Raw genomic sequence first — 13,760 nt, 5'->3', positions numbered from 1 at the left:
CAGTCACTTACTGCAGGAAGCACCATCCACGGGGTGCAGTACATCCCACCGCTGCCACCAGTTGTCACGGAGTCCCTGGGCGATGCTCTGGAACTGCTCCCCATGAAGCCAGTCAGGACTCTGGGGCAGTCGCCTTTCTGTGAGCAGCCTGTCTTCAGGACACGCAGCTCACACAGCTTCCACCTTCCTGGGTCTGACCTCGGAGCATTCAGCATCCTCTGCCCCTCCGTGCGCTTCCCACAGCGAGTCCGCTCAGGCGGGGCTCCTGGGGAAGCCAGAGGGTCCTGCACCCCAACTTCGCAGTCAGACGTGACTCTCAGCCAGCCAGTAAAACAGAAGGTTTATTAGACGACAGGAACATGGTCTAACACAGAGCTTGCAGGTGCAGAGAACGGGACCCCTCAGCTGGGTCCATTTTGGGGGGCAGTGAGCCAGACAACCACGTCTGCACTTCACTCCATGTCCCAGCCAGCCCCAAACTGAAAACCCCCCTCCAGCCCCTCCTCCTCTGGACTTTGTTCCTTTCCCGGGCCAGGTGGTCACCTGATTCCTTTGTTCTCCAACCCTTCAGCTCTCACCTTGCAGGGGGGGAAGGGCCCAGGCCATCAGTTGCCAGGAAACAGGGTGTCGGCCATTCTCTGTGTCCAGACCCCTGCACACACATGCCCTCTAGGGCTCTGCAATGATCATACACCCTTACTCCACCCCCTAGATACTTAAGAACTGCCTAGGGGAAACTGAGGCACCCCCACACTATTCAGAGGAAACATTAAGAACAGTCCCACTTCGTCACATCGGGTGCCTCAGTTTCCCCTAGGCAGTTCTTAAGTATCTAGGTGGTGGGGTAAGGGTGTATGATCATTGCAGTGCCCTAGAGGGCATGTGTGTGCAGGAGTCTGGACACAGAGAATGGCCGACACCCTGTTTCCTGGCAACTGATGGCCTGGGCCCTTCCCCCCTGCAAGGTGAGAGCAGAAGGGTTGGAGAACAAAGGAATCAGGTGACCACCTGGCCGGGGAAAGGAACAAAGCCCAGAGGAGGAGGGGCTGGAGGGGGTTTTCAGTTTGGGGCTGGCTGGGACATGGAGTGAAGTGCAGACGTGGTTGTCTGGCTCACTGCCCCCCAAAATGGACCCAGCTGAGGGGTCCCGTTCTCTGCACCTGCAAGCTCTGTTTTAGACCATGTTCCTGTCGTCTAATAAACCTTCTGTTTTACTGGCTGGCTGAGAGTCACGTCTGACTGCGAAGTTGGGGTGCAGGACCCTCTGGCTTCCCCAGGAGCCCCGCCTGAGCGGACTCGCTGTGGGAAGCGCACGGAGGGGCAGAGGATGCTGAATGCTCCGAGGTCAGACCCAGGAAGGTGGAAGCTGTGTGAGCTGCGTGTCCTGCAGACAGGCTGCTCACAGAAAGGCGACTGCCCCAGAGTCCTGACTGGCTTCATGGGGAGCAGTTCCAGAGCATCGCCCGGGGACTCCGTGACAACTGGTGGCAGCGGTGGGATGTACTGCACCCCGTGGATGGTGCTTCCTGCAGTAAGTGACTGGGGAGCAGTAACACGAAGGGGGATTGCCGAGGACCAGGCCTGCTGAAGGCTCAGAGAGGAGCGGTTTCGGGGGGCGGTTAACCCCTGGGAGTGTGTGACCAGCGAGAAGGACTGTGCAGTAACAGGGTTCCCCTGGGGATTGCAGCGAGCAGTCCAAGGGGCGGAGGAGTCTGCAGCTCGACCCTGGCAAAGAGGTGGTGACCTCGAGAAGGGCTGGCACACTAGGGGTTCTCCCTGGAAACCGTGGGGAGCTGAGAACACACGGGCCTGTGAGTCCACAACAACTTGGGAGGAGCGGAGTGATGGCCTGTCACCGTCTCCTTAAGAAGGACATTGTAACCCTGTGCAGAAAGAGAGGGTTGAGCGTTGGAAAGTTCACCAAAGCAGAGTTAATCGTGCAGCTGGAGGAGGATGATCGCTCTAAGGAACAGATTCCTGACCCCAACTGGGGCTATAGCAGGATCTGGGAGCAGCTGGAGCGGGAGCCAGGCATCGCCAAGACTCCTGTCCCCGACCAGACGGGGGTCTTCACGATCGGGTTCCCCATCGGGGGATCGAGACAGACGGGATTGGAGCGGAGTCTGAGAGAGCAAGAGGACCGTGGGAGACAGCGAGAGCCCGAGAAAGAGCTGCAGAAGCAGCAGCAGGATGAACTGGCGGTGGTGGGGCGGAGAGGCCGAGGGGACCTCCCCGGGGTGAGTGGGGATAGATCCCGGGGGGCCAGTTCCGCAGGGAACCTCGGGACTAAATTGCTGCCCCTAGTTAAGGGGGGGGGGGTGTGGATGCCCACCTCACTGCCTTTGAGCAGGCTGGAGATCTGAACCAGGGGGACCCTGCGGAAAAGCCCCGGTGTCTAGCTCCCTTGCTGGGTCCCAAGGTGTGATGAAGTGGGACTGTTCTTAATGTTTCCTCTGAATAGTGTGGGGGTGCCTCAGTTTCCCCTAGGCAGTTCTTAAGTATCTAGGGGTTGGGATAAGGGTGTATGATCATTGCAGAGCCCTAGAGGGCAGGTGTGTGCAGGAGTCTGGACACAGAGAATGGCCGACACCCTGTTTCCTGGCAACTGATGGCCTGGGCCCTTCCCCCCCTGCAAGGTGAGAGCTGAAGGGCTGGAGAACAAAGGAATCAGGTGACCACCTGGCCCGGGAAAGGAACAAAGCCCAGAGGAGGAGGGGCTGGAGGGAGTTTCAGTTTGGGGCTGGCTGGGACATGGAGTGAAGTGCAGACGGGGTTGTCTGGCTCACTGCCCCCCAAAATGGACCCAGCTGAGGGGTCCCGTTCTCTGCACCTGCAAGCTCTGTTTTAGACCATGTTCCTGTCGTCTAATAAACCTTCTGTTTTACTGGCTGGCTGAGAGTCACGTCTGACTGCAAAGTTGGGGTGCAGGACCCTCTGGCTTCCCTAGGAGCCCCGCCTGAGCGGACTCGCTGGGGGGAAGCGCACGGAGGGGCAGAGGATGCTGAATGCTCCGAGGTCAGACCCAGGAAGGTGGAAGCTGTGTGAGCTGTGTGTCCTGCAGACAGGCTGCTCACAGAAAGGCGACTACCCCAGAGTCCTGACTGGCTTCATGGGGAGCAGTTCCAGATCATCGCCCAGGGACTCCGTGACACAAGGCCACAGACTCCATCAGCCAGATGGGTGGGGAGGTGGACAGGCTCCCACTCCTGACCCCAACCTATATGTCTGTGTGGAGTTCCCTGGGGTCAGGCCCCTCGGACCCCCAGTGGGAGCGGAAGGGGATGGTCAATGGGGAGACATTCCTGGGGTGGCGAGATCCTGGGACAGAGAGAACTGGTGTCAGACCCTGGGTGGTGCAGCCTCAGAGGCTGAGGGCCTGTGTGAGCTGGGTGAGGGTCCCAGGGACGAAGCCCCTCGCCCTGCCTATGGCCCAGATCCCTGTGCAGACCCAGGAGGGGTGGGGCTGGCTGGCCGTTGGGGTGCCCCAGGACACCAGCTGCGAGACCCTGTTGTGGGGTGACTGTGTCTCTTTGGGACAGGATCCAGGCCCCTTCTCCTGTAACTGCCGAGGGTTTGAATTTGAATCCAGGGAACCAATCGGTGGAGAGGGAAATGGTCAGTGAAAATGCAGATGACCTGGCTGGCAGCAGGGAGGAGCCGCTAGGCTCAGGCTACCTGTCTGCCTGTAACCAGACCCCTGGGACTCGGTGGGACAGAGAGATGCTCCCTGCCCCCTTGCACACCAGACTGGGGACTCTCGCTGGCTCTGATGCAGTGAGGAAAGCAGTGGCCTGCCCCCACTGGGACAGCAAGGGCAGTGCTGAGCACAGTGGGAGCTGAGACCCCAGCTGAGTGGGGGGAGACACAGGCAGGGCAGGGGATCTGTGGGGAGTGGCAAGGTGCTTGGTAAGGGAAGTTTGGATGAGCCTAGGCAGCCTTGTGAGCCGATGGCTGTGTCCAGTCAGCAGGGTGGGAAGGCGAGGAGAGTGGAAGATGAGAGTCCCTGGACCTTACCTGTTAGCTGAGTGGAGAATTGGGACAGTGAAGGAAATGGGTCTCTCTGTCAGGGGTATTGACTTGCCTATGGAGGGAGCTACCCTGATCTCCAAGCAGTTGTCTGTGACCAGCCTTGTGTGCTGGGACAAAGGGAATGAGATCCCAACCTGTGTGTCTGGTAAAGGAGAAAGTGTGTCCGGCTCTTCTTGGTCTGTGGAGCAGACAGAAGGGGCCTTTCAGCCTGTGATGGTTGAGGGTCATGCAGTTGTCTCAGAGCTGGTTCTGGATTCAGCTAAAGCCCAGGAAGGGAAGGGTCCTAAGTTTCTGTCTGCTCGGGAGAATGGCCCTGTAACTAGGTCGCATCCAGTTAGGGTCTATGTAAAATCCCCGAGACCAGACAATTCTGGTGCTTGTATTTTGCCTGTTGCTAGTGTGTTGTTGGAAAGGGTGTAGCAACTCTGTCTAATCAGGGTGAGATCCTAGCCAGGGCACAAGGAGAGCAGGAAGGTGATGTGATTGTGGAACCTACTGAGGGTGTGGAAACCTGTAGCAAGAAGGAAAAGATTCCTGAACTTGTGTGTGGCAAAGGGAAGGAGAATGCTTCTGACCTGTTATCTAGGAAGCCTGTAAGTTTGCCTGAAAGGGGATTGTGTAGGAATCCGCCTGATGGGCCAGAGGTGATTCTGGATGTAAGGGAGACCCAGAAAGAGTCTGTAGTTGCTCAGGAAAGTGTTCCCCTAGAGCAAGCCCTAGGTAAAGAGGGTAAGAGCAGAATTTCTGGGAGGGGGTGAATTGTTGCATAGAAAAGCCCTCGGGAAAGGAATCCTCATGGAGTCTTTGCAAGCAGTTTACTGCCACTGAAGGGTGTGAAAGTGATTTAATCAAGAAAGTTTCAGTTCCTAACAGCCAGAAATTTTCTGTTGTGAATGGATCCACTGACTTTCCTGTTGAAAGATCCAGTGTGGAGAGCTTTGAGAAGGTCTCAGATGGAGTGAAAGCTATTAAGAAAGGTATACCGTCCTATAACCAAGTGGCTGTGTTTGGCCAGCTTGTTGGGGAGACAAGGTTGTTGGGAAAGGGATGTCTCCATGCTAGTTCTGTAAGTGAACAGTATGTGGCCCAGGTCAAGATGGGGGCCCTTAACCAAGAGAGCCCGAATTGCAGCCCTCCAGACTGGAGCTCTGGGAGAAAACCCAATCCCAGTTTGACCCCCTGGGGTTTTGGGGTGGCCAAAGGGCATGGGCTGCAGAAACCTTCCCACATGCAGCCTGCTAGTGCTATCGACCACCCCTGACCTAAGGGAGGGCGTGAAACTGGAAGGGCCTGGTGTAACTCCTACCAAGGAATGGGAGAGATGCTGGGGCATCCATGGGAACGTTGGTGGCTTCGAACTTCCCCAGGTCACCGGCTAAAGTGACCCCGCTCAGTTCGATCTCGAAGGGGGGAGAGATGTGACGAAGTGGGACTGTTCTTAATGTTTCCTCTGAATAGTGTGGGGGTGCCTCAGTTTCCCCTAGGCAGTTCTTAAGTATCTAGGTGGTGGGGTAAGGGTGTATGATCATTGCAGTGCCCTAGAGGGCATGTGTGTGCAGGAGTCTGGACACAGAGAATGGCCGACACCCTGTTTCCTGGCAACTGATGGCCTGGGCCCTTCCCCCCTGCAAGGTGAGAGCTGAAGGGTTGGAGAACAAAGGAATCAGGTGACCTCCTGGCCCGGGAAAGGAACAAAGCCCAGAGGAGGAGGGGCTGGAGGGGGTTTTCAGTTTGGGGCTGGCTGGGACATGGAGTGAAGTGCAGACGTGGTTGTCTGGCTCACTGCCCCCCAAAATGGACCCAGCTGAGGGGTCCCGTTCTCTGCACCTGCAAGCTCTGTTTTAGACCATGTTCCTGTCGTCTAATAAACCTTCTGTTTTACTGGCTGGCTGAGAGTCACGTCTGACTGCGAAGTTGGGGTGCAGGACCCTCTGGCTTCCCCAGGAGCCCCGCCTGAGCGGACTCGCTGTGGGAAGCGCACGGAGGGGCAGAGGATGCTGAATGCTCCGAGGTCAGACCCAGGAAGGTGGAAGCTGTGTGAGCTGCGTGTCCTGCAGACAGGCTGCTCACAGAAAGGCGACTGCCCCAGAGTCCTGACTGGCTTCATGGGGAGCAGTTCCAGAGCATCGCCCGGGGACTCCGTGACACCAGGCTCCTGGGCCGTCAGCCTGGCCCCCTCAGGAGCACGGCATTCGTTCCAGGGCCTGTCCGGCGGCATGGCGGGGCTCTGAGGGGAGGAGGCGGGTGGCCATCCCGGCTGTGGCGAAGGGGTGGCTGGCCGTGGAGGACGGTCCTGGCGGGGTGGCGGGGCGAGGCCAGGCCTGGCAAGGGGGTGGTCGCCCCTGGGTGGTGGGTGGCCCCAGCACAGCAGAGGGGGAAGCCAGCGTGGGGGGAGAGGAGCCACGCGGGGTGGTGGACCAGCAGCTCACCTGGGCAGAAGGCCTCATCGGTGCCAGCCGGGCAGTCCCTCTTCCCATCGCACACCAGGGCCGGCGGGAGGCACAGCGCGTCCGGGCACTGGAAGTCGCCGGGGGGGCACACGCACTCCCGCTCGTCGCTGAAGTCCCCGCAGTCGTCGTGCCCATCGCAGCGATGCAGGTAGGGTAGGCACCGCCCTGCTGCACAGCTGAACTCCCCGGCCCCGCAGGAGGGGCCGCAGCCTGCCGGGGCCAGCCGGGGTCAGACTCTCCTCCCACCGGGCAGCCCCGGCAGCGTGGGCGAGGCATGGTCCACATCCCCCCCAGGCTCCTCGGGGAACGGCCCATGTCCAGCAACCTGGCACTCGGCTACCGGGAGAAGGGCCCAAGCTCCCCCGGGGGGTCTCCACAGGGAGCGGGCACTCAGCTACCAGGAGCCGGTGGCACCAACAGGAGGGTGCAGGCCCCACGCTCTGCCGCGGGATCATCCCGTCACTCAGCATGCAGGGCCTGCTCCGCCTTCCGCTCCGGGAGCCCCACAGTGAATCGCCCGCCAGGGCCCCGTACTCTGAGCCACGCGTGCATAGGGGGCAGGGCTGGGATCTCTGCCTGGGGATCTCCAGAGGGGCTCAGCCGGGGTGTCACCTCACCTCGTAGGCCCCAGTACACGGCCGGCACCATCACACAGGCTCTAGGGCTGGCTCGGTAGCCCATTGGCCAGGTGGGTGGCCCTGCCCGGCCCCTCGCTAGCCCTGCCGCCCATGGCCCGTCACTCACCAGCCTCATCGGACTCGTCGGCGAAGCCACAGTCCAGCTCCCCATCGCAGACGTGCGCCCGGGGGATGCAGCGCCCATTGGCGCAGCGGAACTCCTGCTGGGCGCAGCCGGGCGCCGGGCAGTCGCGCTCGTCCGAGTGGTCCAGGCAGTCGTCGGTGCCGTCGCAGCGGTACCCCCAGGCCACGCACTGCCCGCTGGTGCACTGGAACTGGTGCGGGGCACAGCTGGGCGCGCAGAACTCGTCCGAGCCGTCCCCGCAGTCGTCCTCGTTGTCGCAGACCCAGGCGCTGGGCACGCAGCGCCCGCCCGTGCGGCAGGCGAACTGCGCCTCGGGGCAGCGGGCTGGGGCCACGCAGGGTTCTGCGGGGGCATCACACTGCCACAGCCCCGCCTCGCACGTGCTGCGGGCCACGGGAGAGCGGGCGTCAGGGCCTCGCCGGGCAGGGACGCCACGGAGCGGAAGCAAAGCAAAGCTCCTGAAAATGTCTGTCTGCCCGTCTGTCTGTTGGGGGAGCTGCCTCCCCGGGAGGGGGGATGCCGCGGGTTGGGGAAGGCAGCGCCCAGAGAGTCCACTCTAGCCCGGGGAGGGCTCTTTGGGATCTGCTGGGACCTGGCCATCCCCGCGCCGCAGCTCCACCGGCGGGGGCGACTCGACACAGGGCACAGCTCCCAGCTGGCAGGAGGGTATGGCCGCCCTTCACCTACCCCTGGGCAAGCTCCCCTTAGCCTCTCCTGGCTGTCACCTCAGGGCATGGGGCTGGCAGGGAGCCCCCTGGGCTGTGGGAAAGCCCCCCGGCTGGGCAGAGCACGCGCCTCGAGGGGAGCTCCGAGGGCGCTCGGCGGAGGCAGGGCCGGAAGATGGGTGGGAGGGAGCTAGCACAGGGGAGACAGCTCGCAGGGCACTAGCCTGAACTCACCAGTTCTTGCACTCCTGCTTCACCACGGCACCCGCCGGGAACGAGATGCCCTCCCAGTAACAGGGGCACTCGGCGGGGTCGATGCAGCTGCCATCTGCCGGGGCAAGCGGGAGAGCGATGCTGTCCAGGCCCTGGAGATCCCCCACTTTACCCCAGGGCCTCGGGGACTCAGGGCCCCACACCCAGCCGGGAGGGCTGCAGGGGAGCACTGGGAGGGACAGCCTTCCCCCCACCCTGTTCCCGAGCAGCCAGTTCTGGCGGGTGAGAGCCTATCCCCAGCGCACTTCGAGCGAGCAGCGGTGTCTCCACGCTCTCACCCACAGCCTGCTTCTGAACTAGGGTGGAGTGAGGGGCATCCTGGCTCCAGGGCCGGCACAGTGTGGCACCGAGGGGCACCGGTGGTGAGAGGCAGCATCCCTCAGACCTGCCGGGATGCTGTGTATGAGAAAGGTGACCACCTCTATGTCACGGAGTCCCGGGCCATGGTCTGGAACTGCTGCCTACGAAGCCAGTCAGGACTCTGGGGAAGTCACCTTTCTGTGAGCAGACTGTCTGCAGGAAGCGGGACTGTTCTTAATGTTTCCTCTGAATATTGTGGGGAGCAGTTTCCCCTAGGCAGTTCTTACGTATCTAAGTGGTGGGGTAAGGGTGTATGATCATTGCAGAGCCCTAGAGGGCAGGTGTGTGCAGGGGTCTGGACACAGAGAATGGCCGACACCCCGTTTCCTGGCAACTGATGGCCTGGGCCCTTCCCCCCTGCAAGGTGAGAGCTGAAGGGTTGGAGAACAAAGGAATCAGGTGACCTCCTGGCCCCGGAAAGGGACAAAGCCCAGAGGAGGAGGGGCTGGAGCCAGAGGCAGTTTGGGGCTGGCTGGGTCATAGAGTGAAGTGCAGACATGGTTGTCTGGCTCACTGCCCCCCAAAATGGACCCGGCTGAGGGGTCCTGTTCTCTGTACCTACAAGCTCTGTGTTAGACCATGTTCCTGTCGTCTAATAAACCTTCTGTTTTCCTGGCTGGCTGAGAGTCCCGTCTGACTGCGGAGCTGGGGGGCAGGACCCCCTGGCTTCCCCAGGACCCCGCCTGGGGGGACTCGCTGTGGGAAGCGCGTGGAATGGCAGAGGAGGCTGAAGGCTCCGAGGTCAGACCCAGGAAGGTGGAGCCGGGGGAGCTGTGTGTCCTGCAGACAGGCTGCTCGCAGAGAGGAGACTTCCCCAGAGTCCTGCCTGGCTTCATGGGGAGCCGTTCCAGAGTTCCAGGGACTCCGTGACACTCTGTCACTCAGATCTTGTACAAAGTGTATCACATAAGGCATCACCGGATTCAGTCGGGGATCGGTCCTGCTTTGAGCAGGGGGTTGGACTAGAACCTCCTGAGGTCCCTTCCACCCTGATCTTCTCTGAGTCTATGAAAAGTTACGATTTGCTGAGCGCTGCATGTATCGGGGGTGTCAGGGAAGGCAGGACTATTGGCCGTGCATGGATATTGCAAACCCCTGTTTGTTCCTGGGCGACACCCCCAGAGAGACTGACATGGGGCTAGCCAGCGAGGTGTTGATGGCCCATTAAGGACACTCCACCCTCACAACGGGCCATCGGAGAAACTCATCCCGCCCCGCTGGCCTTTCCTGTGGATGCCTCAGACAGCCTGGGGTCAGCGAGCGCCCGTCAGCCAGCAAACCACACAAGGACATGTGACCTAAGACTCCATCTTTTACCAGTAACTGTCCGTGCTCACGCGACCCTGGACTCCATCGCGGGCCAGTGACTTCCCCTGCATTGGGCTGTGACATCGCAGCTGGGCCCTTCCTGCTCTGGGCACTTGCAAAAGCCTGGCAGGGAGCCAGGGGCTGGGACGCTGAAGGGGGACTGTGGTTTGGGCTGCTTGTGAACCAACGTGGTGACACAAGAGCGAGTTGCTTTTTGTTACTGGCCCGGTGACTCTAACCCCGGAATAAACCACCACTTTTGGGGGTTGTCTCCCCATTTCTGGCAGCCTGCCCTGAGTGGGGCATGCTCAGTGTGGCCCATCCCAGGCCCCGAGTCACACCTGGGACAGGCTCCGTCTCCCCACACTCCAGCACGGGGCGCAGGGGCCGGAGACCTGCTGGAAACGGAGGCAGCCGTGGCACCCCCTTCCCGCCCCCAGCGCCCCCGTCCCGGCCCCAGTGTCTCGTCCCAGCCCCCAGCACCCCCGTCCTGCCCCCAGCGCCCCTGTCCCCGCCCTGCCCCCAGCGCCCCGTCCCCGCCCCCAGCGCCCCCGTCCCGCCCGCAGCATTCCCGTCCCGCCCCCCAGCGCCCCGGCCCCGCACCCCAGCGCCCCCTGTCCCTGCCCCCAGCAACCCCTTCACTGCCCTGCCCCCAGCGCCCAGTCCCCGCCCTGCCCCCAGCGCCCCCGTCCTGGCCCTAGCGCCCCCGTCCCGCCCCCCAACGCCCCCTGTCCCTGACCCCAGCGTCACCGCCCTGCCCCCAGCCTCCAGTCACCCCAGCGCCCCCGTCACCGCCCAGCCCCCAGCAGCTCACCATGCAGGACCCTGCCGTCGGGGCAGAAGCAGCCCTCCACGCAGGAGATAGCATCACAGTGCTCGGCGGGCTCCAGGCCGAAGTTCTTGCAGGTCTGGGGGCAGGCGGGGCCGCAGGCTTCGTACTCCAGCCCGTTATCGCACTGCATGGCTGGCAGGGAGGCAGGGAAGCGGGGGTCACTGCCACCGGCCAGGCGCTGGCTCTCCGGGGGCTGAGGAGGCCTGGGAGCCAGGTGTGGGGGCTACACGCCGCTAACGGCCCCAGCCCGGGGAAACAGAGCCCTCCCGCCTCCAGCCTGGCCTGGAAACCTGCAGCTGCCGCCAGCTGGGGCAGGGATGGGGGGGAGAGGGCAAACCCACAGGGCCTGGGCTCTGTGTCCTGCCCCCCTCCAACTCCGTCCCGCCCCTCCAGCCCCGGACAGCTAGCCGGATTCCCGCGGCTGGTCACGCTCTGCGATGGACCCCGCAGCTGTGGCAGGGGAGCAGACAGCCCTAGGGGGAGCCCCCGGCCCAAGGAGGCCTCCTGGCCCACACAGGAGCTCTGCCCACGACTGCCAGCCCCAGCCCCTCTCCAGGCTCAGCCCAGGGCTGTTGCTGCGGGGCCCTGGGGGCGGGGGGGCACTTACGGCACAGCTCCTGGCTCCTCCAGCGGACGTACACCCCGCGCTTGTTACACTCCTCGGCGTAGGCGGCGATGGCTGTGCACAGACACTCGCAGTCCCCCCCGGCGTCGCACCTGCCCACACACAGCGCCGCATCAGCCGCCGGCAGCCGGGGAGGGGCAGCCGAGGGCCGGGCGGGCACCGCCCACAAGCCAGATGTGACCTGCAGTGGGGGATTCATCTCCCTGTCCAGCGTGCTTCCCTACTGACCGTGGGAGGGGAGGGAACCCGGGCTCCATGCTCAGACCGGGGCTCCCCAAGGGCAGGGGGAAGCCAGCCTGGGCCCCTTCAGCCCCGAGCTCCCCCTGTGCACCGACCCCCCCCCCGATGCACCGACCCCCCCAGGGACACACAAATTCAGCCTCCTACCCCTTCTCTAGAGGCCAGGCTGGCGCCACTCGCCCTGGGGGGGCTCTTGCTCCCTCCCTAGCATCCCTCACGCCAGCCCTGAGCCCCTCACGAAACACCCTCTCCCCAGCGAGGCGATCCCCAGGGCTGTCGGGGCCAGCTGTAATGGTGAGCAGAGCCAGGGGAGGCCAGCACCCACTGCCCGGCTCTCACACCAAAGCCTGCACAGACCACTGGCTGCAGGGAACGGCATGGGGCAGCCTTGCAGCCCTGCCGCCTGTGACGGAGTGGGAATTGCTCAGAATGTATGAATAGTGTGCGTGCCTCAGTTTCCCCTATGTGGGTTTCCCCTATGTGGTACTTGGGTAACTGGGTGGGGGAAAGGGTTGTTTACTCTTTGCAGAGCCCCAGAGGGCCAAGCTGCCTGGGGCCCACACCCCTGGACAGTCCCAGAAGACAATGACCATTGCAATTGCCCGGACATTTGGCACCTAGCAACAAATGACCGTAGACAGAGGCCCTGTTTGTGTGTGTCCCTGTGTCCAGCTGGAGGACAAAGGGCTGGGGAGGAGCCAGGTGCGGCTATTAAGTGTGGGCTGCTGAGTCAGGGGAGAAGCTTCTGGACTGGGTCCAAAGAGGGGTCACAGCTCTGGGACCGACCCCGATGGACCATGCCGTAACTTTCTCTTCTCTATGGTAACCAAGGATTTTCTGTGCTGTGCTCAGACGTCCCTCCTGCAGTCACACGCTGGCCGAGAGTCACTGCGGAGTCAGGATGTCGGGGTGCGTTGCTCCTTTTGGGAGTGCAAGTCTCCCTCCTGGGTCCAACCCAGTGGACTCGCTGAGGGGAGCGCCGGGCGTGAAGCAGGGGGGCTGACGGCTCTGAGGTTCGGTCCCGGGAGGTGGGGAAGCTGAGGGGCGGATCCCTGTGAGAGTGCGACCCTGAGGGGGCTGACACACAGAGGGGTCCTCCCAGGGACTGCTCCACACCGTGCAATAGTACCGGGCCTCTGGGTTCATGACACCACCCCTCACCAGCGCTCAGCGCCCAGGCCCCAGAGCCAGCCGCCCTGCCCAGCCCAGCCCCTGGCACCTACCCGCAGGCATCGAAGACACACCAGTCGTAGAACTGCTGGCAGGGCACCTCCTCATGGCACGGGGCAAAGAGATGCTGCATCATGATGCTGCAGCGCTTCCGGGCCCAGGTCCCACGGTGAGCATTCACCTGGGAACCAGAGACAGGAATGTGAGCACCCCGAATCCCCAGCCACTGCAACACCTCTGCACCCCGAATCCCCAGCCACTGCAACACCCCTGCATCCCAGCACCCCGAATTCCCAGCCACTGCAAGACCCCTGCACCCCCGCTGCAGCAACATCCCAGCCTCCCGTCTACCCCCACCACACTCCAGCCATCAGCGCCTGTGACAAAGTGGGACTGTTCTTAATGTTTCCTCTAAATAGTGTGGGGGTGCCTCAGTTTCCCCTATGCAGCTCTTAAGTATCTAGTTTCAGAGTAGCAGCCGTGTTAGTCTGTATTCGCAAAAAGAAAAGGAGTACTTGTGGCACCTTAGAGTCTAACCAATTTATTTGAGCATAAGGTTTCGTGAGCTACAGCTCACTTCATCGGATGCATCATGCTTATGTTCAAATAAATTGGTTAGTCTCTAAGGTGCCACAAGTCCTCCTTTTCTTTTTAAGTATCTAGGTGGTGGGATAAGGGTGAACGATCCTTGCAGCGCCCTAGAGGGCAGGTGTGTGCAGGGGTCTGGACACAGAGAATGGCCGACACCCTGTTTCCTGGCAACTGATGGCCTGGGCCCTTCCCCCCTGCAAGGTGAGAGCTGAAGGGTTGGAGAACAAAGGAATCAGGTGGCCTCCTGGCCCCGGAAAGGGGAAAGCCCAGAGGAGGAGGGGCTGGAGGGAGTTTTCAGTTTGGGGTTGGCTGGGACATGGAGTGAAGGGCAGACGGGGTTGTCTGGCTCAGTGCCCCCCAAAATGGACCCAGCTGAGGGGTCCTGTTCTCTGCACCTACAAGCTCTGTGTTAGACCATGTTCCTGTCGTCTAATAAACCTCTGTTTTACTGGCTG

At 62.0% G+C, this 13,760-nt stretch overlaps 1 protein-coding gene across 1 annotated transcript in view; it reads right to left on the bottom strand.

Annotated features, from left to right (window-relative positions):
* Positions 1-13,760, bottom strand: part of LOC125633067 (SCO-spondin-like) — a 154,114-nt gene that overhangs the window by 95,909 nt on the left and 44,445 nt on the right. The window contains exons 24-29 of the mRNA XM_075124759.1: positions 12,768-12,895; positions 11,287-11,396; positions 10,662-10,811; positions 8,141-8,234; positions 7,224-7,624; positions 6,459-6,689 (exon numbers count right to left, since the gene is read on the bottom strand). Of these exons, the coding sequence (XP_074980860.1) occupies positions 6,459-6,689; positions 7,224-7,624; positions 8,141-8,234; positions 10,662-10,811; positions 11,287-11,396; positions 12,768-12,895 (1,114 nt within the window). The remainder of the gene's footprint in view (positions 1-6,458; positions 6,690-7,223; positions 7,625-8,140; positions 8,235-10,661; positions 10,812-11,286; positions 11,397-12,767; positions 12,896-13,760) is intronic.

This window comes from Caretta caretta, chromosome 2, assembly GCF_965140235.1.
Source record: "Caretta caretta isolate rCarCar2 chromosome 2, rCarCar1.hap1, whole genome shotgun sequence".
Lineage (NCBI taxonomy): Eukaryota > Metazoa > Chordata > Testudines > Cheloniidae > Caretta > Caretta caretta.
The sequence above is the reverse complement of the archived record's forward strand: the minus strand, read 5'-3'. Positions and strand labels throughout refer to the sequence as shown.